The sequence below is a fragment of the Rana temporaria genome, chromosome 5 (genome assembly GCF_905171775.1).
Source record: "Rana temporaria chromosome 5, aRanTem1.1, whole genome shotgun sequence".
Lineage (NCBI taxonomy): Eukaryota > Metazoa > Chordata > Amphibia > Anura > Ranidae > Rana > Rana temporaria.
In genome coordinates, this window is record NC_053493.1 from 313,882,667 (window position 1) to 313,907,679 (window position 25,013).

Genomic DNA, 25,013 nt, shown 5'->3' on the forward strand with positions numbered 1-25,013 from the left:
CCTCACTTCTCAATCAAAATCGGGTGCCTAAGGACAGTTGGATTATGCTTGCATTTCTGATCACCCTTTAACATATATATTATCACTATTACTGTCCACTTAATGCTATCATACATATCTTTAATTGTTCCAGCTTTGTTCTGATCATCTTACATTTTATTTTTTAATCCCCTATACATTATATAAGAATTCCCAAGTTATATTATGTTTTGGCAGTGAGAACCTGGTGCTGGTGGTTTCAGTGAGGAGAAATTATTATTATACACAATTTAGATAGCGGCAACAGTTTACGCAGCGATTTACAATGTATAGGGGGACAGCACAATTTCAGTACAGTTCAATACAGAAGGTACCGGAGGGCCCTGCTCATAGAGCTTACATTCTAAAGGGAGGGGGTGGTGGTACAAAAGTTAATAGCTGCAGATAATGATTTGATGGGGGTGGCTTGGGGACAGTTATGTGGGTGTGGGATAGGCTTCCCTGAATAAAGTTTTTTAGGGATCTCCTAAAGGTGGACGGGGTAGGGAGTTGAGCGATATCTGCAGATGAGGTTGGTGATGTAGATTAGGGCGTTGTTGTGCATGGCCTTGTATATTGTGGTTAGCATTTTGAATTTTACACGGTGGGGAAGGGGAAGCCAGTGAAGGGATTGGCAGAGAGGAGCAGCAGTTACGGATTGGTTAGTGAGATGTATTAGTCTAGCAGCAGAATTCATAATAGACTGAAGGGAGGGGGGGGGGTAGCCTGCTTTAAGGGTAAGCCATTAAGGAGAGAGTTGCAGTAGTCAAGGCGGGAAAAAATCAAGGAGTAAATAAGTTGCTTTGTAGTGTCATTAGTCAGTAAGGGTCGAATTCTGGAGATGTTGCGGAGGTTAAGGCGGCAGGATTTAGTCAGTGATTGGATATGGGAGCTGAAGGAGAGGTCAGAGTCAAAGATTACACACAGCACCCTGGCATGTGTGGAGGGACCAATGGTTGTGTTGTTGATATTAATGGTAAAGTCATTGGCGCGTGAAGGAGGAACTATAACAAGCTCAGTTTTAGAAAGATTGAGTTTAATACAATGAAGGACTTTGCTCGCTTTGGAAACCGCAGCTTGGCATTGCATGTTATTATTGAGCTTATGATCTACCAAAACCCCAAGATCCTTCTCCACTACGGATCCCCCCAGTTGTTCACCTCCTAGTATGTATGATGCATGCATATTCTTATTCCCTAAGTGCATAACTTTACATTTATCAACATTAAACCTCACCTGCCACTCAGTCGCCCAATTAGACAGAGCACTGAGGTCGGCTTGTAAATTGGCGACATCCTGCAAGGACGTTATTCCACTGCATAGCTTGGTGTCATCTGCAAAGACAGAAATGTTACTTTTGATCTCAGACCCAATATCATTTATAAATATATTGAAAAGTAAGGGTCCCAGCACTGAACCTTGGGGTACTCCACTGATAACATTGGACTATTCAGAGTAAGAATCATTAACCACGACTCTCTGAATTCTGTCTTTCAGCCAGTTTTCTATCCATTTACAAACTGATATATCCAATCCTGTAGACTTTACCTTACACATGAGCCGTGTGTGCGGAACTGTATCGAACGCTTTTGCCTAATCCAAGTATACCACGTCCACAGCCACTTCATGAATCCATGCTGTCTGCTGCTTAAATAGTTTTTTTCCAGCAAGAACTCATCCATGTGGTCTTTTATTAAACGTTCCAGTATCTTCCCAACTATAGAAGTTAAACTAACGGGTCTATAGTTACTTGGTAAAGACTTTGTTCCCTTTTTAAATATGGGCACCACATTGGCCCTGCGCCAATCCAGTGGTACTATTCCTGTCATTAATGAGTCCCTAAATATTAGAAACAGCGGCTTTGAAATTACAGAGCTCAACTCACCTAGGATCCGTGGGTGGATGCCATCAGGTCCAGGTGCTTTATCCACCTTTATTCTGTCTAAATATTTCTGGACCATATCACTTTTGAGCCATTGTGGATTTGGGGCTGAGTCACTCCCACCCCCATTTTGGACATGAGCAAAATAAAATAACTTTCACTTCAATGCTTCTCTCCTCCTCAAATCTGTCCATCTCAGATACTTTGACCTTCTGCGGTGGTAATTTTTGGGGTTAAATGACATCCAGCACCATTCAACCCACTTTCTGCAAGTCCAGGTCCTCATGGACAGACCCCCTGTGGATGTGTGATCTGAGTACTACTGCACAGAATGGCTCTCGTTCTGTGCTGCAGAGAGGACTGCCTGACACAAGACAAACAGAGAAAAAAGGTTTATCACATCATATGACTGTTTGGAAGGCATTGGAAATATACTGTAAAATTCTTTGCAGTGAGGGTATAAGGGACATATGTGGGTGGTAAAAATATCAAGTTTAACTTTTATATTGGGAGTGAAAAAGCTACAGTAAAAAATGTAAATATATATATTGGTTCTAAGGTCCCCGAACCAAAGAGCCAAAAGGGGGAGTTGGGGCCATGGTTGGACTATCACGGTACTAGTAACATAGGTATAAAATGTAAAGGAGAACAGGTAAATAATAAAAAAAACATTTTTATTGAATACAATATCAATAAAGACACAATAGAGGAGTACAGAGTTAAAAACTAAACGACCAACATAACACCAGTGTAGTATTCCCCAGGGGGGGGAGAAGAACAGTGGGTTGAGAGTCATATCGAACATCTTTACTAGTTTCGCCGCTTCAGCAGCTTCATCAGAAGGTCTACAATTAAAATGACAAGGCATCAAACAGTTGAATGTCAGACAACAATTACAGAAGATAAATTGGGGAACAAAGGGCTCGGCTGCTCACCTAAAAAAAAAAACCACGAGAGGCGGGGAGGGGGGCCTCCCTCTCACCTTTCCACTTCCACCACCCCACAAAACCCCCCCCCCCTACTTTTCTACCACTACCCTACTTCACCACTCATTTTCCACACCACTTCCCTTTTCAACTTTCATCACCGGGTGTTATCACGTTTTTTAGCACCAATTCCCCCATTTCACCAGTCCTAGTATGTTAACTTTTTTTTGTACTTCATATATCCGACAAGCAGGTCCATTCACTTGCCCCTATGTCGCTACCTGGTACCCTGTGTGGTGGCAGCCACCCTCCCCGCCTCTCGTGTTTTTTTTTTTTTTAGGTGAGCAGCCGAGCCCTTTGTTCCCCAATTTATCTTCTGTAATTGTTGTCTGACATTCAACTGTTTGACGCCTTGTCATTTTAATTGTAGACCTTCTTCTGATGAAGCGGCTGAAGCCGCGAAACTAGTAAAGATGTTCGATATGACTCTCAACCCACTGTTCTTCTCCCCCCCCCCCCCCCCCCTGGGGACTACTACACTGGTGTTATGTTGGGCGTTTAGTTTTTAACTCTGTACTCCTCTATTGTGTCTTTATTGATATTGTATTCAATAAAAATGTTTTTTTATTTACCTGTTCTCCTTTACATTTTATACCTATGTTACTAGTACCGTGAAAAAACTCCCCCTTTATGCTCTTTGGTTCAGGGACCTTAGAACCAATATATATATTTCTATATCCTGGATGATGGTACGCCCCCTTTAAATGTCTACTTATTTTCTAATCTCAGAGGTTACATTACAGTACAATTCACATTTTTAAGGGAGTATTTAAACATTACTGTTTGTTTATTTGGGACTTGTATGTTTTTTAATGGAACCATTTTCTGCTCTGGGTGGGTTTTGGAGACCACCACTAGAGCTGGCTTGTCATATGTGTTAATACACCCTGCTGGTTTTCTGGATGTTTTCATGACTAATAATCCTCTTTCTACTATGTCCAATCTCTGCCTTTTGTACTGTAATTTTTTTTAGAACTCTGTATTAATGAGGTGCGATCAAGTCTTCACCTAAAGCGCATGATACTTCTGGCAGCTCTCATTCTCATTTTTTGTATTCAAATGGATTTTTTGGATGCAACTTCTTTTCTTTGGATAAATGTCCTGGTCTTTTTATTTATTTATTGCTAATTCCATCTGTGCTATTTTGCCTGCAATGTATTAGAAAAATAGACAGTTAAGTTAATGCAAAATGCATGGTGAAGCGTAACACTGTATACTAGTACATTTTCAGTACAACGAAGTAGCAAGTTTATCTGAAAGCTGTATCACTGTAATCTGCTGTTATATTGTCAATAGGATGTTTATTATATTCCCCTTTTGTGTGAAATTCGTTTTTAACCACTTAAGACCCGGACCAAAATGCAGCTAAAGGACCCGGCCAGGTTTTGCGATTCGGCACTGCATCGCTTTAACAGACAATTGCGCGGTCGTGCGATGTGTTTTCCAAACAAAATTGGCGTCCTTTTTTTCCCCACAAATAGAGCTTTATTTTGGTGGTATTTGATCACCTCTGCGTTTTTTTTTTTTTTTTTGCGCTATAAACAAAAATAGAGTGACAATTTTGAAAGAAATACAATATTTTTTCCTTTTTGCTATAATAAATATCCCCCAAAAATATATAAAAATACTTTTTTTCCCTGTTTAGGCCGATGCGTATTCTTCTACCTATTTTTTGTAAAAAAAAATCGCAATAAGCGTTTATCGGTTGGTTTGCGCAAAATTTATAGCGTTTACAAAATAGGGGATAGTTTTATTGCATTTTTATTATTATTTTTTTACTACTTATTGCGGCGATCAGCGTTTTTTTCGTGACCACGACATTATGACACTTGGGACAATTTTGACACCGTTTTGGGACAATTGTAATTTTCACAGCAAAAAATGCATTTAAAATGCATTGTTTACTGTGAAAATGATAGTTGCAGTTTGGGCGTTAACAACAGGGGGCGCTGATGGGGTTATGTGTGACCTCATGTGTGTTTACAACTGTAGGTGGGTGTGGCTGTAGGTGTGACGTCATCGATTGTGTGTCCCTATAAAAGGGATCACACAATCGATGACGCCGCCACAATGAAGAACAGGGAAGCCGTGTTTACACACGGCTCTCCCCGTTCTTCAGCTCTGGGGACCGATCGCGGGACTCCAGCGGCGAACGGGTCCCACGGTCCCGGAGCTTCGGACCAGGTCTGGGGCGCGCGCCCAAGACCCACGGCTGGACAATAGCACAGCACGTATGTGCATGTGCTCAGCCGTGCCATTCTGCCGACGTAAATGTGCAGGAGGCGGTCCTTAAGTGGTTAAAGTATTGGAAATAATGACATGTTACAAAATGACATTAAACAGATTTAGGGCCCTCTCACATGTACGGATCCCGTGAGGATCTGTACATGTGTCATCCGCTTGCTCAACGGGGATCGCTCCGTTGATCCCCACTGAGCCGGCAGATGACAGGGCGGGCAGTCCCTGCACACTGCGCCCTGTCAGATCTCCGTTCTCCCCTATGGGGGGATCGGGTGAACACGGACCATCTGTCTGTGTTCATCCGATCCGCTCAGCAGATGGATGGAAAAATAGGATTTTCCTCCGTCTGCAGAATCGCAGCATAGTGGACACCGATGAGATCGGACGTCAGCGGATATTCATCCGCTGACACCCGCTATCCCATAGGGATACATGTATGTCCATATTTCATCCGAAAACGGATGGATGAAATATGGATATACGGTCTGCTGGTGTGAAAAGGCCCTTAGGCTACATATACACGGGTGCATTTGTCCATATAGCATAAAGACACTTTATATTTCTGGAGTGCCAGATGTCCTAGAGCTGAATACATCCACCCATAGACATGACACCTTTTCTCCCTGTGCATATGTGCTACTTTACGCAAATTGCGGTGTACAGCCACCTTCATTCATTCATGTCTATGGCTGGCTGTATGCAGCTGTAGGACATCTGGCACTCAAGATATTTTAGAGCTGCCCAAATACAAACTACTGTTGCTTTTAATGTTTTGTCAGTTTTATGAGATCTTCCCTTGCTGCCAGTCGAAATGGAATAAGCATGTTAAATTACAAAATTATTCATGTAACCGTTAAATATATTAGTATAATGAATCTAGATTTTTTTTTTATAAAGTAAAACCATGGGCAATACAGGTTTGTTTTTCTGATTCCTCCCCTGTACATAGGTTTATTTTCTGTTGATCTTGTCTTTGGAGCTGTTAATTTTCCAGTTTCCTTTAACATTCTAATGGAGGGAAAACGGTATTAGGTTTTAGGTATTTTAATAAAAGGTGGCCATTCTAAGCACCCCTGGCAGTGTTATTTATTTGTAACTGTCTGTCTCTTTTTTTTTTTTTTTGCCTGACAGCTTGGCCTATTGAAAAATACAGGAAAAAAGTTGCATGGAATTTAAATAATGAATTCATATACTGAATACTATTACTACAACGATTAACCATATGCAGTTACAATAGTTTACTATAGCAGACCTTTAAAGCGGACCCCTCCAAAACCTTAAAAGCACAATTGTATACAGCTCTGAATGCCAGCAGGAAACGCATTATGCTTGTACTATAAAGTGCTATAATTTTTACACATTTTTTCAATCTTCCCTTCCACCAGTCTTGGGGCACTGGTGACATGGCCTAGAGCTAGGAAGAAAAAATTGGCCACCAATGATGTGAATTTTAAAAATGGTTGTACATGGTGGACAAGGCGTTTTGCCCAGTGTAATGTTGGAACATAAAGATTAAGGGAGAAGTTGGGGGTTGTCAAAAATATATATATATAGTGCCTTGCGAAAATATTCGGCCCCCTTGAACTTTGCGACCTTTTGCCACATTTCAGGCTTCAAACATAAAGATCTAAAACTGTAAAAAAAAGATTAAGAATCAACAACAAGTGGGACACATTCATGAAGTGGAACGAAATTTATTGGATATTTCAAACTTTTTTAACAAATGAAAAACTGAAAAACTGGGCGTGCAAAATTATTCTGCCCCCTTAAGTTAATACTTTGTAGCGTCACCTTTTGCTGCAATTACAGCTGTAAGTCGCTTGGGGTATGTCTCTATCAGTTTTGCACATCGAGAGACTGACATTTTTGCCCATTCCTCCTTGCAAAACAGCTCGAGCTCAGTGAGGTTGGATGGAGAGCGTTTGTGAACAGCAGTTTTCAGTTCTTTCCACAGATTCTCGATTGGATTCAGGTCTGGACTTTGACTTGGCCATTCTAACACCTGGATATGTTTATTTGTGAACCATTCCATTGTAGATTTTTTTTAATGTTTTGGATCATTGTCTTGTTGGAAGACAAATCTCCGTCCCAGTCTCAGGTCTTTTGCAGACTCCATCAGATTTTCTTCCAGAATGGTCCTGTATTTGGCTCCATCCATCTTCCCATCAATTTTAACCATCTTCCCTGTCCCTGCTGAAGAAAAGCAGGTCCAAACCATGATGCTGCCACCACCATGTTTGACAGTGGGGATGGTGTGTTTAGGGTGATGAGCTGTGTTGCTTTTACGCCAAACATAACGTTTTGCATTGTTGCCAAAAAGTTTGATTTTGGTTTCATCTGACCAGAGCACCTTCTTCCACATGTTTGGTGTGTCTCCCAGGTGGCTCGTGGCAAACTTTAAACAACACTTTTTATGGATATCTTTAAGAAATGGCTTTCTTCTTGCCACTCTTCCATAAAGGCCAGGTCTTCGTAGATTTGCAGTGGTCTGATACTCCCATTTCAATATTATCGCTTGCACAGTGCTCCTTGGGATGTTTAAAGCTTGGGAAATCTTTTTGTATCCAAATCCAGCTTTAAACTTCTCCAAAACAGTATCTCGCACCTTCCTGGTGTGTTCCTTGTTCTTCACGATTCTCTCTGCGCTTTAAACTGACCTCTGAGACTATCACAGTGCAGGTGCATTTATACGGAGACTTGATTACACACAGGTGGATTCTATTTATCATCATTAGTCATTTAGGTCAACATTGGATCATTCAGAGATCCTCACTGAACTTCTGGAGAGTTTGCTGCACTGAAAGTAAAGGGGCTGAATCATTTTGCACGCCCAATTTTTCAGTTTTTTATTTGTTAAAGTTTGAAAAATCCAATAAATTTCGTTCCACTTCATGATTGTATCCCACTTGTTGATTCTTCAAAAAAAATTACAGTTTTATATTTTTATGTTTGAAGCCTGAAATGTGGCAAAAGGTCGCAAAGTTCAAGGGGGCCGAATACTTTCGCAAGGCACTGTGTGTGTATGTATGTATGTATGTGTGTGTGTGTGTGTGTGTGTATATATATATTATACATGCTTGCCTTCATGCTGCAGCATCAGTCTGATGCTGTGGATGCTACAGCTGTCCCCTGCCGACTCTAATGCCGCGTACACACGATCGTTTTTTGTGATGAAATAAAACAACTTTTTTCATCATGAAAAAAAATGACGTTTTTCTAACTTCATCATAAAAAACGACGTTGCCCACACACCATCGTTTTATGAAAATGCTCTAGCAAAGCGCAGTTACGTACAACACATACAACGGCACTCTGTTCCATTCAAGCTCCCGTCTCATAACTTGCTTCTGAGCATGCGTGGCTTTAAAACGTCGTTTTAGCCCACACACGATCATTTTTTATGACACAAAAAACAACATTTTGAAAAACGATATAAAAAATTTAAGCATGTTGGAATTTTTTTTTTTTTGGTTGTTTTTTTTTAGAAGACAACAAACGATGTGAAGCCCACACACGATCATTTTAAATGACGTTTTTAAAAATGTCATTTTTTTTCATCACAAAAAACGACCGTGTGTACGCGGCATAAGCCTGAGAACTGGGTAATCACATGACTGCTAATTGGTCCGCTCTGAGCAGAGGACGGTGGCTTTAGTCTGCTGTAGGCTCATTCTGGGTCACAGGAGAGCCCAAGTAAGCACTTTGCATTTGCTTTACTACCTGCGCAGCACCGATCATTCTGAGACCGGTCCCCACACCATCGGGATACCATCTTTGACTGAGCAATTCCCTGATGGGTTTTACTTCCTCTCTTTTCCCCTGCAAAATAAAAGCATAATGGACTAGTATGCATTGCATACTAGCCCATTATGTTGCACTTACCTGCAAACGAAGCCCGCAATGTCCCCGAGGTCATGGCGCGGGCCCTTTAGAAACGGCCCGAACATGCCCTTCCTTCAGTGTGCATGCGTCAATGACGCTGGCACAAGCGTATATGGTAAATATTTCCTAAACTGTGCAGGTTTGGGAGATATTTCCAGTACCTACAGGTAAGCCTTATTGTAGGCTTACCTGTAGGGAAAAGTGGTGTGTAACGGATTACAACCACTTTAACAGTATGAGGGCAGACATTACATTTACAATACAGTTCAATACAGGAGGAATCGGAGGGCCCTGCTCATTAGAGCTTACAATCTAGGAGGGAGGGTCAATATTGCTTGCTAGTGCAACAAGTTTCCTCTTACTTGCTGGTATGTTGGTCAGCAGTTTGTCCTTTTTGAATGAACTGCCGTGATCGGCTCTCAAAAGCTGTGTACTAATATTCAGATTATTGTACGATTACTTCAAAAGCGGTATCTTTCGTACAATTTTATGATCATATGTACTAGGCTTAAGGAAAAGGAAGTGCTTCTCCTGCCTGCAACAGACTGAGGTTGTTTATCAGGCTAGCAAAGTCCCTGGACTAGAACACAGAAACTGCTTTTTAATAATAACATATACTGCCTCTTATTATCCTGCTGTATATTTTTAATATAATACAGGCATACCCCACTTTTAAGTACACAATGGGATCAGAGCATGTATGTAAAACGAAAATGTACTTAAAGTGAAACAATACTCATTTTCACTTCTAGGGTGTAGTGGGGGGGTCAAGGGCTGTAGTTGAGGTCTTAGGGGCTGTAGTGGAGGTGTCGGGGGCACACTGTAACAGGGCAGGCTATGCTCTCTGAGCTTCAGCTCCTTCTACTGCGGCTGCAAAATGTCTGTACAGTACTTGTGAGGCACTTTACATACATTCACGGGTATGTCCTTACTCGCGAGTGTATGTAAAGTAAGTGTACTTAAAGCGGGGTATGCCTGTAATAATAAACGGTCTGCTTTTAGCAGCTGATCCTGTTACTATAGATTAAATTATTCTAAAACCACTCTGTAAAAAGAGATGATGTGCACGTATCTGTACAGTAGCTCTTGACTTAAAAATCCACTACCATCATGCTGTGTTTCCTTCTTCTCATACGTGTTCTAGTGATATAAGTTGGCTTCTACCAATTTTGCGTGAACAGCACCTTTTAATTAGCTATGAAGAAGCACTAAGGCATAGTGCGAAACGTCAGCTTTTCTTTTGTTGTGCTGTTTTTTGCTGTGGCATGTATTTTGTGATTTTTAATTAAAGGAGGAGTTTTTTTGGAGTGCGGCTGTCCCAGCTTTTTTCCTTCATCCTAACCGTACCAACCGGGTAGTTGCGGTATGTGCTCAAATATTGTTTTTTTATAAAGATGCTTATAAATGTCACATATACACTCGTCATAATTGTTGATTTAGTGTTCACAAAAATAAAATGACAAATAGAATCTCCTAAAGTTTATACTGGGGATAGATCCAGTTGGCATTTACATACAATATTTATTTTATGAAACAAATTGAACATATTATTAGGTCTAAAAATGTTCTTGACTGAGCTTTAGTGTCTGAACAATTCGGGAGAATATATTTTTGTGATGTTTCTTTGAGGAGAGCATAAAGTAAATGGTCCCATCTGTGTCCTGTATTTTGTATTTTGTCCTTTTGGCAAAATGAAATGCTAACTCTTGGCTAACTCTGTAGGGGAGGCCTAGCTGAAAGGCTCAATCGGCTGCAGAACAGAGAAAGATCTGCTATTACATTTTGGAGGCATCAATCTGGATCTGATTGCAGAATACCTATGGGTAAGATTTATATGTGAATGTATAATCTGACATGGAGAGTTATTGAGGTAAAGATTATTTAGCGGTCCCTTTGCTCTTATATGTTAAATTTTCACAAGTACCCTACCTAACTTGGCAGTGCTCATTTACAACATTATAACTTCTTCCCCCTATATTTCTTTAAACTTTTTAATTTTGAGGACTATTTATCACAAAGAAAAACCAACAGCACTCCCTATCATTTTAGAAAAAGTATATTTTGTCTGCTGTCTATAATTTAAAATGCTAAAGAACTACTATCGATATATATATTTTTTTATTTGACTCCCCAATAGTTCTGTTCTGATAAATGGCCCCATTGTTCCCTAAAAACACCTCACCTGGTTGTAGCCCCACCCCTTTTTGAAGCCCATATTATGGGTGGAGGTACGTCCAGCACAGAGTCCCATTCCCCCCCCAAGCTGAGTAATCTATCACTATTATGAATGATAAGTGTTGCTTGTTCATTCATAATAGTAAAAAATAATGTAGAACGTTGGCTCCAAAAATGTAAAGTATCTGCCCTGTGTGTGTACAAGCAGCTGCAGATACATTACACAGAGCCACAACTCTGAATCATCTTGCACTATTCTGAATGACCTAAAAACAGCACTGCTCATTCATTCATAAGTGACAGCTTACTCATCAGTTGAGCAGCATTGATGGGCACACAGTGCTGCCAGCTGTATGATCTATTTCGTGAAAGACAGCACTTGTCTCTGAAGTGGCCACATGTTGCCAGAGACCCGAGCATTCAATCACGAATCTGTCTCTTTCCTAGCAGCCTTGTCGAATGGGTAGGGGGGCTGTCAGACCACGCTGCTTAGAAAGTAAAGGGAGGATTTGAACTGGGGAGCTAAAAAATGTTTAAAGTAATTCTAAAGGTTTACCTTTTTTTCCAAAATGACAAACATGTCGTATTTACCTGCTTTGTGCATTGGTTTTACACACAGCAGCCCTGATCTCCTCTTTTAGGTTCCCCTGCCAGAAATCTTGGCTTCTCCTCTTCTCTGGGCATCTCCATAGCAAGCTGTTCTTTTGGCACACACCGTGTGGCTTAGCCTGCCCCCTGCTCTCTGTTCACAGGAGTTGATTGACCGCAGCAGGAGCCAATGGCTCGTGCTGCTACAGATCCTCCTGTGAGAAAGGGGAAAGAAGAGCAGCAGCATTGCTGCAGACGTGCACAGCGCTGGATCAAGATTGGGCTCAGGTTTGGGGGGATGGCTGGGGGTAGCTGACGTAAAGTTTTTTTTTTTAAATTAAAGAGGAGCTCTAGTCTTCCCCAAAAAATATAAAGGTCAGCAGCTACAAATACTGTAGCTGTTGACTTTTGATATAGGGACATTTGCCTGCTCCTGGATCCAGCACTGTCCTCACCCAAGCCGCTTCTTCTTCAACCAGCATCTTCACTAAGGAAAACCAACAGTGAAGCCTTGCAGCTTCACAGCTGGCTTCCAACTGTGCATACGCGAGCCGCGCTGTGCTTTGTGATTGGTCCTGCAGTCTTCTGGGAACTGTGGTTTGTCCCAGAAGGCTGTGAGGTAAGGGGGGGGGGGCGGCGGCGAATTTCCTCTCAGATCGTTGCAGCAATCTGATAGGAAGTGGGGGAGCGGGCCGCCCCTAATTCCGCCCCTAACACTCCCTCATAAATTATCTCCTGAAATGACACTTAATTGTATTATGCAGAATTAAGTTATAAATATTAACAACTACTGTATCCGTGACCACCAATGCAGGCTGCCTGTGACCACCAATGCAGGCTGCCTGTGACCACCAATGCAGGCTGCCTGTGACCACCAATGCAGGCTGCCTGTGACCACCAATGCAGGCTGCCTGTGACCACCAATGCAGGCTGCCTGTGACCACCAATGCAGGCTGCCTGTGACCACCAATGCAGGCTGCCTGTGACCACCAATGCCGGCTGCCTGTGCCCACCAATGCAGCCTTGTGCCCAGTGCCCACCAATGCAGCCGTGTTTCCCGCAATGCAGCCGTGTTTCCCGCAATGCAGCCGTGTTTCCCGCAATGCAGCCTAGTTTCCCGCAATGCAGCCGTGTTTCCACCATGCAGCCTACCTGTGCAGGGGAGGAGAGAAACAGGAGAGCCGCCTAGGTGTTCAGAGTGCAGCACAGGGAACACAGCGATAACAGCTTTCATTTCAATTGCAGTGTTCTTGCCGTGCAACGTCATATACAGCCCCGCCCCCTGGCCGGGGAACTTTGATTGACAGATCACTCGTCATTGGATGGGCGATCTGTCTATCAAAGTCCCAAGACTAGGGGGCGGGGCTGTATCTGACAGCGAGCGATGGGGAACATGGCTATTGAAATGAAAGCTGTTATAGCTGTGTTCCCCACTCTGAACAACTGGGCGGCCCTCTTTCTCTCGCTTCCCCTACATGATCGCTGGGAGAAGGACTCCCATTTCACACAGGCTACCGTCTCCCCCCCGCTCCCAGGCAGCCCTTTCTCGCCAGGGCTCAAAATCCACTCACAAAATGCGAGCAGGGCTGTCTCATACTACAGCCAGTGCTGTACTTTGCACTCAGAACAGCTCTTATAAAGGGTAGCAATAGTGTGGTATACCCCTTATCCATTCACAGAATGCTGTGTATTCTTTTGTAGCACTACCCCCCGAGGAGCCACTTTTTGTTTTCTCTGTTCTTTACCTCGACTCTGTAGACAACCTCAGACCCTCTGACACATCAGATTAAGCAGATAGAAATAACAATTCTGCTGAGAGAACAAAGATCACTCTGCACACAACTGTAACACAGTATCAGGGAGTAGACACCAAACCGATTAGTAAAACAGAATTTTGTGTATTTAGGTGTATTAAAGTAAATGGCAATATATTCATAAATGAACAAATCGAAAATTGGATCAACCACAATTCAGTAGACCATATGGTCGGGAGCTTCAGGAGTCCTGATCATACTTCACTCTTGCCTCTATGTCCCTGTTGGGGAGATTCCAATCAATTTCTGTCCTTACAGGAAATTTTGGGAAAATCTGTCCAATATGGACATAGAGGGTGATAAAAATGGACATAGGTTCTAACCTGTCCAAACTGATCTGTAATGAGTATGTAGGTCTGAGGTCTAAAAAAAGAGGATCAGCTTGACAGGCATACTTGCATTTATAGAAAGGTTTGTCTTATGTCAAGCTACATGCAATAAATGGTCCTATGCCCTGACTACTGTTAGAACTCTTCTGGGCTACAAGTGGTAGATTATTATTATTATCATAATATTACTTGGATGATCTATTTTTTTTTTTTTTTTTTTTTTAAAGGAGATAAATCGGACACACTTCTTTTAAAGTTGATTGACATCCATGAGGAGTGTGCAGTATGGATTGCAGCTTGTCAGACTTTAACAGACCAACAGACCATAGACAACCCTGTCATAAATCACCATACAGATGCGACAAAGCTGAAAGTTCTGTTTTCACGACAAACCATAGAGCAACTTAAGCCAAAGCTGAATGACATCATTCACATCTACCCACCATGGTGAGTGAACAATATGCTTATAAGGTGCAGTAGACTCTATTGTTCTATGTTCCAATTTTCCATATCCTGGCAATACTAGGATAAACATATCTAATAGGTTTTATTCAATGTCTTTTACAAAAATCCTTAAACTTGGTGTCCTCGTACAAGTTAGCGATAAAAATTAACTTTTTCTGCACTCACTGGCTTATTTTGTGACAAGTGACCTACTGTCAGGTAATCATATTGAGTTACTAAGCTGATTGGTATTTCAAGGCATTTAGGGGTGTTTAGAAATTGCTCATTTGGCTTAAAGCGGTGGTTCACCCACAATAACAACATTTTAGCATTAAATTAAGCATAGTAGCGCGAGCTACAGTATGCCTTTATTTATTTTTTTTTGCCCCGTACTCACTGTGCAATCCTAGAGTGAAGATTCCGACTCCCCGCGGGGAATGGGCGTTCCTATCCAGAGGGAAGATGATTGACGGCCGGCTATGGCACGTCACGCTCCCCGAAGATAGCCGGAGTAGGTCTCGGCTCTTTACGGCGCCTGCGCACAGACTATGCGCAGGCGCCGTGAAGAGCCAAGTCCTATTTCGGCTATTTCCGGAGAAGCGTGACGCGCCAGAGCCGGCCGTCAATCATCTTCCCTCTGGATAGGAACGCCTATTCCCCGCGGGGAGTCGGAATCTTCACTATAGGATTGCACAGTGAGTACGGGGCAAAAAATAAATAAATAAAGGCATACTGTAGCTCGCGCTACTATGCTTAATTTAATGCTAGGAAAAAAAAAATGTTTTATAGGGTGAACCCCCTCTTTAATGTTTTTCCTCTTGAAAGTGGGGAAGTTTTTGAAACATCAGTTTTTTTGTTGACTGCAGTCCTTCCAATGAGATTATTCTTGCCTTCCTTTCCAGATAGAGCAGAAAGCGAGTGAAACTCCGCCCAAAGTTAAAGTATAACTACAGTATAGGTAGTTTTGGATAGAATAAAGAATAATATCCTATTATGTTGTTATTGCTGTCCCCATTACAGAGATTCACTGTTTTTGTTCCGTTTATCATCGGTGAAAAAGAAGAAAAAATCCCAAATTTTAGGTTGTCCCCCAGAAGAGTAACAGAGAGGAAATGTTCCAATGCAGACACTAGTTCAAGTGACCTGGGGTCCCCAAGGAATTCCCTTTATATTGCAGGGAATTCCCCTCCCTTCTTGTTTGGCTATTGGACAGGAGATGGGACCCAGATGGTGAAAAAAAAAAACTGACAGTTATAACCCTCCAGTGCTCTATCCAAAATTATAAAATAGTTTTGCCTATAGTTCTACTTGAAGAAAAATTCCACCAATAATAGTTCAATAATATTAGTCACTGGGACAGATGTGCTGATTAGGTTATCCCTCCTACTTCTGTTCCAGAAAGAATTGTGAAACTTATTTTCCTATCTTTCCTGGTGGCAGTGGCCACCAGGGCAAAAAATAAGACTGTGTATCCCCAGCTTTTATACAGGAAACATTAAAAACACTTTCCTACTGCAATACTATACAGCAAAAATGAAAAAAGCACTGCTTTAAGCAAGTGATATACTTTCAATCTGTTTATTGCCTATGCTAACCTGTGGGACCATGCAACTTCTGCAGTAATTGGTGAATTTCACTGGTAGGATCAACAGGTATTTTTGTGACTTTGCAGGAAAAAATGTAAGTGCAAATGGCTTATAATTAAATGATGCAGTACATAAAAAAAGTCCCTTGACCCTTTCCAAATGCGCAGCAGCTGAAAAAAGCATATATGTGAATGTGTCCCATAGGTAACCATGTTAAAAGAACTGAAGTGCGTTTCTGAAAAAAGCACAAACGCATAGATGTGAACCAGGCCTAAGACTTTTAGTATTATTATACAGAATTTATATAGCGACAACAGTTTGCACAGTGCTTTATAACATCAGGGAAGACAGTACAGTTACAATACAATTCAATACAAGAGGGATCAGAGGGTCCTGCTCGTTGGAGCTTACAATCTAGAAGGGAGGGTCAAGGGTAGTAAGTAGATCTGTGGGGAATGATCAGATGGACAAAATGAAAATACAGTTGTTAGGTGTGGGTAGGATAGGCTTCTCTGAAGAGGAGTGTTTTCAGGGATCATCTAAAAGCTAATAGACTAGGAGATGGACGGACAGATTGGGTTAAGGAGGTAAGGAGTTTAGTAGCGGCAGCAGCATGCTTTTTTGTGTATCACCTGTCATAATGGGGTTAAAAAAAACTAAAAGTATCCCTTTATAGTACAAAAAAAGATAATCGCTACTATAGGGGTTCATCTATACTGTGAAACAATGAAAGTAAAAAAATATATATATTGGAAGGGTGGAAGGGAGATTTAAATATTTTATATTAAAGTAGTACTAAAAGCTGAGACTTTTTTTTTTCATGTATAATGATCATTTTAAATATAATGCACAATACTGGTAAAAGTTTACTTTAACCACTTCCCACCCACCATATAGCAATATGACATCGGGAAAGTGGTTCTGTTATCCTGACCAAACATCATTTGACATGATCAGGAAAACAAGTCAATGTGCAGCGCGGCGATCGCTGTTGTGGTGTGTCAGGCTGCTCTCCTGACGAGGGGTCTGTGCCGATTGATTATCAGCACAGCCCCCCCCCCCCCAGATTGCCCATGCAGGATCACCAGGGATGGCCACCACTGATGACCACCAGGTATTCCACCCATGGCCACCGGTGATGCCACTGTGTGCCCCACATATGCTAATCTATGCCCATCAGCAATACCTGCCAGTGCCTTCATAGCAGTGATGCCCATCAGTGCCGCCTATGAGTGTCCATCAGTGCCGCCTATCAGTGCCCGTTAGTGTTGCATATCAGTGCCACCTTATCAGTGCTCATCAGTACCACCTTATCAGTTCCCGTCAGTGCAGCCTTATCAGTGCCCATTAGTGAAGGAGAAAAAGTACTTTTCTTTCGTTTATGGACGGACACAGCATCATTGACCTTAGGGTTATGTACCTTTTCTCTAGGAGAGACTAGGCAGAAAAAAACAGCACTTTTGGTGTTGAACACTTTTTAGTACAGCACCTCCTATGGGGGCGTGTCCCCCGGGTGCAACCCACTCTCTGGAAGCATCCAGCCTCAGTTTTCATCTGCCTAGCGTCAGGAGAGCTTGGCCTTTTTCTGGAGTCCTGTGCTCTGGAGAATTTTGCGTTTTTTTATTTATTTTTTTATTTTTTCGCCTTGATTTATTTTTTTGTTACTGCTTTTTGGATCCTGGGATCTACTATCAACTGCCGACTGGGTGACAGGCTGGATTTTGAATCCTTGTAGTCGTCCCATGTTCGGCCATCGAGCGTGTGCCGGTCTTTCACTAGGCCGTCCACGACATGCCCCATTGCTCCAGGGGCGGCCGGTGAACTACATGTTCCAGGGCGCACATATGACCGGTCTCTATGACTGTGTCACAGTGTGCCGGGCCGACAGCCATGCCGCATGCAGACGTTGGTTCTGTCTGGAATGCCTCCAGCCGGTGGTCGCAGGACGGGTAAGTAGTGTCCCCTTGCTTCGGCGGGGTGATTTCGGCTGGTGCATTCTCTCCCTTTCCTCTCCCTCCTTCCCCGTTTCTGGGTGGCGGCTGTGATGTGGGGGTCCACCGGGGGGGGGCTCTGCGACTGCTGGGGGGGCTGTGCTGCGGGGGGTACTGTGTGTTACTGTACTGGGCTGGTATTTTTTACTGGGTGCTCTGTCTGTGCTGGGCTGTGTGTGTTTCACTGTGTAATGCACGTGTACGGCCGCCATTTTGCCGGAGCCGCGGCTCTATACATCGGCGGCCATTTTCCTGTAGCCCGCATGCTGTTTTTTTTGCATGTCAACGGCCATTTTAGAAATTCGTTGGCCTCTAGTGCCAGAAATAAAGGCGCGCACACCGCGGCTTCTCTCTGAGGGGAAAGACACGGCACAGACAGCACTCTTCTCAGCGCTGCTCAGCGGTACAGCCTGTCCTGGGTGGTGAGTCCCCGGGGGTCCCTGCTCTCTGTTTCAGCCAGGAGGGGGACCGGTGGGTCCTTTTTGGGTCTGCTATCTAAGGTGGCAAAAAATTTTTGGGTGGTGGACAGCATGGAGTCTGAACCTCCAGGGCCATCATGTGAGGCTTCTTCCCCACTCATGCCAGACTTAACTCTTAGTGCCCCTGCTCCTGTGGCCTCGCTGGATGCTGTGACGGCAGTCCTGGAGGCATTTGTTGCCAGGATGGAAGCGGCTAGTGGCCAGAAGAGGGGTAAAAAGCGCCCCCTCCCTGAGCCTGCTTCTGGGGATGTCTCTGACGCAGAATCAGGTACTGCTTCTGCCTTTGACCAAACTTCTGTCATGTCAGAGGATGCAGACTTTACCCACGCGGACAGTGAGGATGATTCTGCTTCAAGGTCAAAGCAGGATAAGGAATTTGTGGGAGCTCTTATCACTGCGGTGCGGGATACTCTAAAACTTGAGGATTTGGCGGAGGCATCAGACATGCCGGTCCCTTTTGGGTTCCGCAAGCCACCCCGCACCACGAAATTGTTTCCTTGTGTTCTATATCTGGACGACTTGTTATACAAGAAATGGGATCGGCCGCAGAAAGCTTTTACTGTACCAAAGTACTTTGCGGTCTGTTACCCTATTTTTTTGGAAATCCTCCCCAAAAGGGTATCTCCTCAGTCAGTGGACCCCCCTGTGTCCAGGCTGAACAAAGCTACCACGTTGCCTGTGGAAGGGGCTCCCGCCTTCAAGGACCCCACAGACAGCAGAGCTGAGGCTGTGGCCCGTTTGTTATTCACAGTGGTGGGGTCGGCAGTGAAGACCGGTTTTGGCTGGGACTCTGATGTCACAGACTCTTACTGAACGGGCTAAGTCCCTGGTGCAGGAGCTGGAGGCGCAGAATGCTTCTGAGACCTGTGTTGACCTGGCCGACCAGTTGGTCCAAGGTCTAAAATGTGTCTGTGAGTCAGCCCTGGATACGCTTCCCTTGCTTTCCAGGGCCTCCGCCTACACGGTGGTACTATGCCGCCTTGTGTGGCTGAAGTGTTGGTCTGCGGACCAGTCCTCTAAGAAGTCCCTGGTGGTCTGCGGACCAGTCCTCTAAGAAGTCCCTGGTGGACTTACCCTTTAAGGGTGAACGGCTTTTTGGGGCTTCCCTGGATGACATAAAGGATGCCATAGGCGGTAAGAGCACTCTGCTCCCGCAGTCTGGGAAGGGAAGGGAGCCTCACCGTAGGCAAGGGCCCTCATTTACTACCCCCAAGCGGTCTTTTCGCTGGCCAAGTGCGGCAGGAAAATGTTTTCAGGGTGCCAAGACGTCCACTGAAGGACAAAAGCGCACCTGGTACCACAAGCCCAACAAGCCTGTGGACAAGCCTGCCTCCGCCTGAAGGTTTGCCCCAACCCACAACGCGGGTGGGGGGCCGGCTTCGCAAATTCGCGGCTTGGTGGAGGTCTCTTCTTTCCGACCGTTGGGTTTGCGAAGTAGTTTCCTCAGGGTACAAGATAGAATTTTCTCTTGTCGTCCATGGACGGACACAGCCTCTTCATTCATGACAAAGTGGGTTATGTTCCCTGTTTACAGGAGAGGACTAGGCAGAACATGTTAGATACATATACATGTCATTTTAAAAACAGAGCTGAACAGCCCCGCCCAGGGGGCGGTCCCTCCGGACATAACACTCCTCCCAGCAGCATGCAGCCTCAGTTTCGTTCTGCCTAGCAAAGGAGAAGGACGTATGGCTCCCTTTGGGCCCAACGCCCGAAGAAGGATTTTGTTTTATTTTTCTATTTATTTTTATTTTTCTACAACCGTCGGCTGAGAGACAGGCTGGATATTATAGATCCTTGTAGTCTTCTCAGTTCGGCCAGCGAGCGTGGGCACACCCTTGCAAAGAGGCTGGGTCTGCCACGACATGCCCCATGACTCCCGGGGTGGCCAGTGAGCTTTGCTCCGAGGTCCGCACATGACTGAGCTGTAGTGTTGTCTCACTCACAGTGGACCAGGCTGACGGCTACCTCCATTGCGGTTGTATGCCTGTCTGGAATGCACCAGTGAGTCTTCGCAAGGACGGGTAAGTACAGTCCCTTCCTCTGAGGTGGGGTGGTACGGCTGGGCATTCCTGGGGTTTGGGTATCCTCCCTTCCCTGCTCCCCTTTTTTCCCTCTGCTGTGCATGCTGTCGGAATGGGGCGGGGGTGGGGACACCTGGTGGAGTGTACTGTGCGCCTGGCCTATGTGTCTTTTTTCTTTTTTTTTTTTTTACTTTGGAGTGTCACTTTTTTAAGGTTTGGGGGCTGAGCAGCCTTTCCTGGCTTTCTCCCCTTTTTAAATGCTGTGTTTGCCGCGTTCTGGCGGCGCTGGAGCCATTTTTTTTGTGGGTTTTCAATTAGCATTGAAAATCCCATTGGCGGCCATTTTGCTGTAGCCGCACCAGGCTCCACGTGGACGCTCGGCGGCCATCTTGCTATCGGCCTCTAGCGGTGGTTTTCACGGCGCGCAACGCCGTTCTCCTCACAGCATTCCACTACCTCACGACTTCTCCACACATCACACACGCTGTGTGCGGGACACGGGCAGCGGCGCGGAGCAGTTCTTCTCCGGTGGTGAGTCCCCTGTACACCTCCCCCCCCCCGGTCAGCGCAGCAGGAGTGGTGGGTGGCTTTTGTATTCATTCTGAACTGGGCCCTGGGAGTTTTTTTCCTCAGGTTTAAAGGAGTCAGTATCTAGTCCTACTTCCCCCCAGCATGGCAGAGGCAGCTGGTACCTCTTCTTCTGCACTCACTATAGACTCCTTGTCGGCAGTCCTGGAGACATTTGTGGCCAGGGTGGAAGCGGCATGTGGCAGTAAAGGGGGTAAAAAGCGCCCCCTCCCTCCGCTATCCCCAGGGGAATGTTCAGACCAGGACCTGGCTGCGCAGGTGCCTGGTTCTGTTGTATCTGAAGACGTGGACCAGGACCTTCCTGAGGAAGACACTGTAACTGGGTCTGGGCATGATAAGGCACTTGTCAGTAAGCTTATCAATGCTGTAAGGCAGTGTTCCCCAACCCCCGGGCCGCGGACCGGTACCGGTCCGTGGATCAAACGGTACCGGGCCGCCCGAGGAACTTTAAATTATTTCACTGTGGCGGCCGAGGTGCAGAGCATTGCACTCCCGAGCCCGCCCATTGTGTGACAATAGCGAATGAAAATTCGCTATTGTTGCACTGATCCTCCTGGCCAATCAGCGCCGCTGTCCCGCCCTAACATTCAGGGCTGCAAGGCTACGCTACACAGCGTCGCAGCCGCCCGATGAGAGCATTAGGTCATCTCTCCGCCCTCCCCCTCTATGCATTCCCGCAAGCGAACGGCTCCCCTCACATTCCCGCCCTGAGACTGTAAGTACAGTGGGCACTGCGGAGGGACATGCATATTGTTTTATACTGGGACATTTATTATTTTTTTTATACTGGGACATTTAATCTTTTTTTTATCATGGGACATTAAATGTCCCAGTATAAAAAAATTATTAAATGTCCCAGTATAAAAAAACGATTAAATAATTTTTTTATACTGGGACATTTAATCGTTTTTATACTGGGATATTTAGTATTTTTTATACTGGGGCATTTAATCATTTTTTTTATACTGGGACATTTAATCTTTTTTATACTGGGACATTTAATCTTTTTTTATACTGGGACATTTAATCTTTTTTATACTGGGACATTTAATCTTTTTTATATGGGACATTTAATAATATTTTTACACTGGGCCATTTAGTGCCGGTTCACACTGCACCAATGTCAGAGTTCGGATGTGATTTGCACCGCACTGCAGTGCACATCACATGCGATCTCTGTGCGATGCGATTTCAGCCATAAAAATTGTATGGCTGAATCCACATCAAACTCGCACAGGTCCCTTTTTTTTCGTAGCAGAAACGGATCGCATGGGTGTTCACACACAGCGAGGCATTCCGAGGTAATTAGACTGGCTGACCAACTGGTCCAGGGCCTTGTCTATGTTTGTGACGCTTCACTAGATGCAGCACCCTTGGTATCCAGGGCCTCTGTCTCGGCGGTGGTTTTACGCCGCCCCCTCTGGCTAAAATGCTGGTCTGCGGACCAGGCCTCTAAGAAGGCCCTGGCGGATTTGCCCTTCAAGGGTGAGAGGCTTTTTGGGTCTTCTCTGGACGACATTATCAAAGATGTCACAGGAGGGAAAAGCACTTTCCTCCCTCAGTCCTCCAAGGGGAAGGAACCCCGCCGCAAGCCGGGTCCTTCTTTTCCCGCGCAGAAGCGCTTTTTTCGTCAGTCAGGGCCCGCGGGTAAACCCTCCCAGCCCGACAGGGGCTCAGCTGGGGGACAGAAACGTCCCTGGGTGCGTAAGCCAAACAAGCCGGCACCCAAGCCCGCAACTGCATGAAGGCCTGCCCCCGCCCGACTCATGGGTGGGGGGACGGCTTCGCAGGTTCACAGCTCGGTGGACCTCTCTGCTCTCCGACCGATGGGTCTGTGAGGTGGTCTCTTCGGGGTACAAAATAGAGTTTCTTTCCTATCCCCCGAACAGATTCTTTCCCTCAAGTCTCCCTCTCCTACCAGCTCGTCGGGCTGCCCTGTTGGGGGCAGTAAGGGACCTGCTAGGTTGCGGAGTAATTTTACCTGTTCCGCAGGACGAGAGGTTTCAGGGTTTTTACTCGAATCTGTTTGTGGTCCCGAAGGACGAGGTCCGTCCGATCCTGGACCTCAAGGCTTTGAACGTCTTTGTGAAGGTCAGAAAGTTCCGCATGGAATCGATTCGCTCGGTGGTAGCTGCGCTCCACTCGGGGGACTTTCTGGCGTCCTTGGACATCAAGGACGCATACTTGCATGTCCCAATCTGCGCAAGTCACCAAAGGTTTCTGCGTTTTGCGATCGGGGAGGATCACTATCAGTTTGTGGCCCTCCCTTTTGGCCTGGCGTCAGCGCCAAGAGTTTTCACCAAGGTGCTGGTGCCGATCCTAGCTTTGCTGAGACAGCGAGGCATTGCCATCGTGGGCTACTTAGACGACCTCCTTCTGAGAGCAGCTTCTGCCTCGGAATTAAGGGAGGACGTGTCTATAACCAGCCAGACCCTCCAAGAGTTCGGGTGGGTCTTGAACATTTCAGAAGTCGGTCCTGGTTCCGACTCAGTGCTTGGAATACCTGGGACTGATTCTGGACTCCTCAATGGCGAGGGTTTTTCTACCCCTGGAAAAATTGCAGACGCTCCAGTCTGCTGTGAGAGTTTTGACATCCCGAAAGTGGTCGTCTCTTCGGTTTTGTATGCGGGTTCTGGGCCTCATGGTAGCCTCGTTCGAGGCGGTACCGTACGCCCAGTTCCATACCCGAGTACTACAGAGGGAGATCCTGTCCAAGTGGAACAGATCCCCATCGTCTCTGGATCGTCAGATTCAGGTCAGCAATCTGGTCAGGACTTCTCTGAATTGGTGGTTGAGGTCCCCGGCTCTTCGAGCAGGGAAGTCTTTTCTCCCCCTCCAGTGGATGGTGGTTACGACGGATGCCAGCCTCTCTCGCTGGGGGGGCGTCTGGGGGGTCCAGTCGGCCCAGGGTCGTTGGACCCTAGCAGAGTCCCGTCTACCGATCAATGTCTTGGAACTTCAGGCAATCAGGCTATGCCTCTCCTCGTGGTCAAGGAGGTTACAGGGCCGCCCGATCAGGATTCAGTCGGACAACGCCACGGCGGTGGCTTATATCAACCATCAGGGGGGAACCCGAAGCTCGACTGCAGCGTCCGAGGTCGCTCACATCCTAAGGTGGGCAGAAAGAAGCGTGCCGGCTCTGTCGACGGTCTACATCCCAGGCGTGGAGAACTGGCAGGCAGACTACCTGAGTCGCCAGATGTTGGACCAGGGAGAATGGTCGTTGCATCAGGAGGTGTTTCAACTCATTTGCAGGAGATGGGGATATCCGGATGTGGATCTCTTGGCCTCTCGTCTCAACCGCAAGGTGTCGAGGTTCGTGGCCAGGTCCAGTGATCCCTGGGCAGACGCGTCAGACGTGTTGGTAGCTCCATGGGGTCAGTATCGATTGATCTATGCATTTCCCCCACTGAAGTTGCTGCCTCGACTGCTCCACAGAGTGGAGGCCGAGGGGATCCCGATGATCCTAATCGCCCCGGATTGGCCCCGGCGTCCGTGGTACGCCGATCTCGTGCGCCTAGTGGCGGATACGCCCTGGCGGCTGCCAGTGCGGGAGGACCTACTGTCCCAAGGTCCTATACTCCATCCTGCTTTACAGTCGCTGGCTTTAACGGCATGGCTATTGAAAGCCAGGTTTTAAGGGACCGAGGTCTTTCCGTCTCGGTCATTCCAACTATGCTGCGGGCTAGGAAGTCTTCCTCTAGGAAGATTTACCATCGCACTTGGAAGGCCTACATCTGTATGTGCGAGGAGATGGGTTGGCGTCCACGGACGTATTTGGTATCCAGAATCCTGCTGTTTTTACAGCGTGGCGTGGATCAAAAGCTCGCCTTAAGCACCATTAAGGGTCAGATTTCAGCCCTGGCTGTGTTCTTTCAGTGGCCTTTGGCGGCCCATTCGCTGGTGGGTACTTTTGTGCAGGGGGTTCGTCATATTCTTCCCCCTTTGAGACCACCTCTTCCCCCATGGGATTTGAATCTGGTGCT

At 45.6% G+C, this 25,013-nt stretch overlaps 1 protein-coding gene across 1 annotated transcript in view; it reads left to right on the forward strand.

The window, feature by feature from the left end:
• SPIDR (scaffold protein involved in DNA repair) overlaps positions 1-25,013 on the forward strand; it is a 761,161-nt gene that overhangs the window by 185,959 nt on the left and 550,189 nt on the right. Inside the window, exons 7-8 of the mRNA XM_040354167.1 lie at positions 10,732-10,832; positions 14,143-14,362. Coding sequence (XP_040210101.1) covers positions 10,732-10,832; positions 14,143-14,362 — 321 coding nt within the window. The remainder of the gene's footprint in view (positions 1-10,731; positions 10,833-14,142; positions 14,363-25,013) is intronic.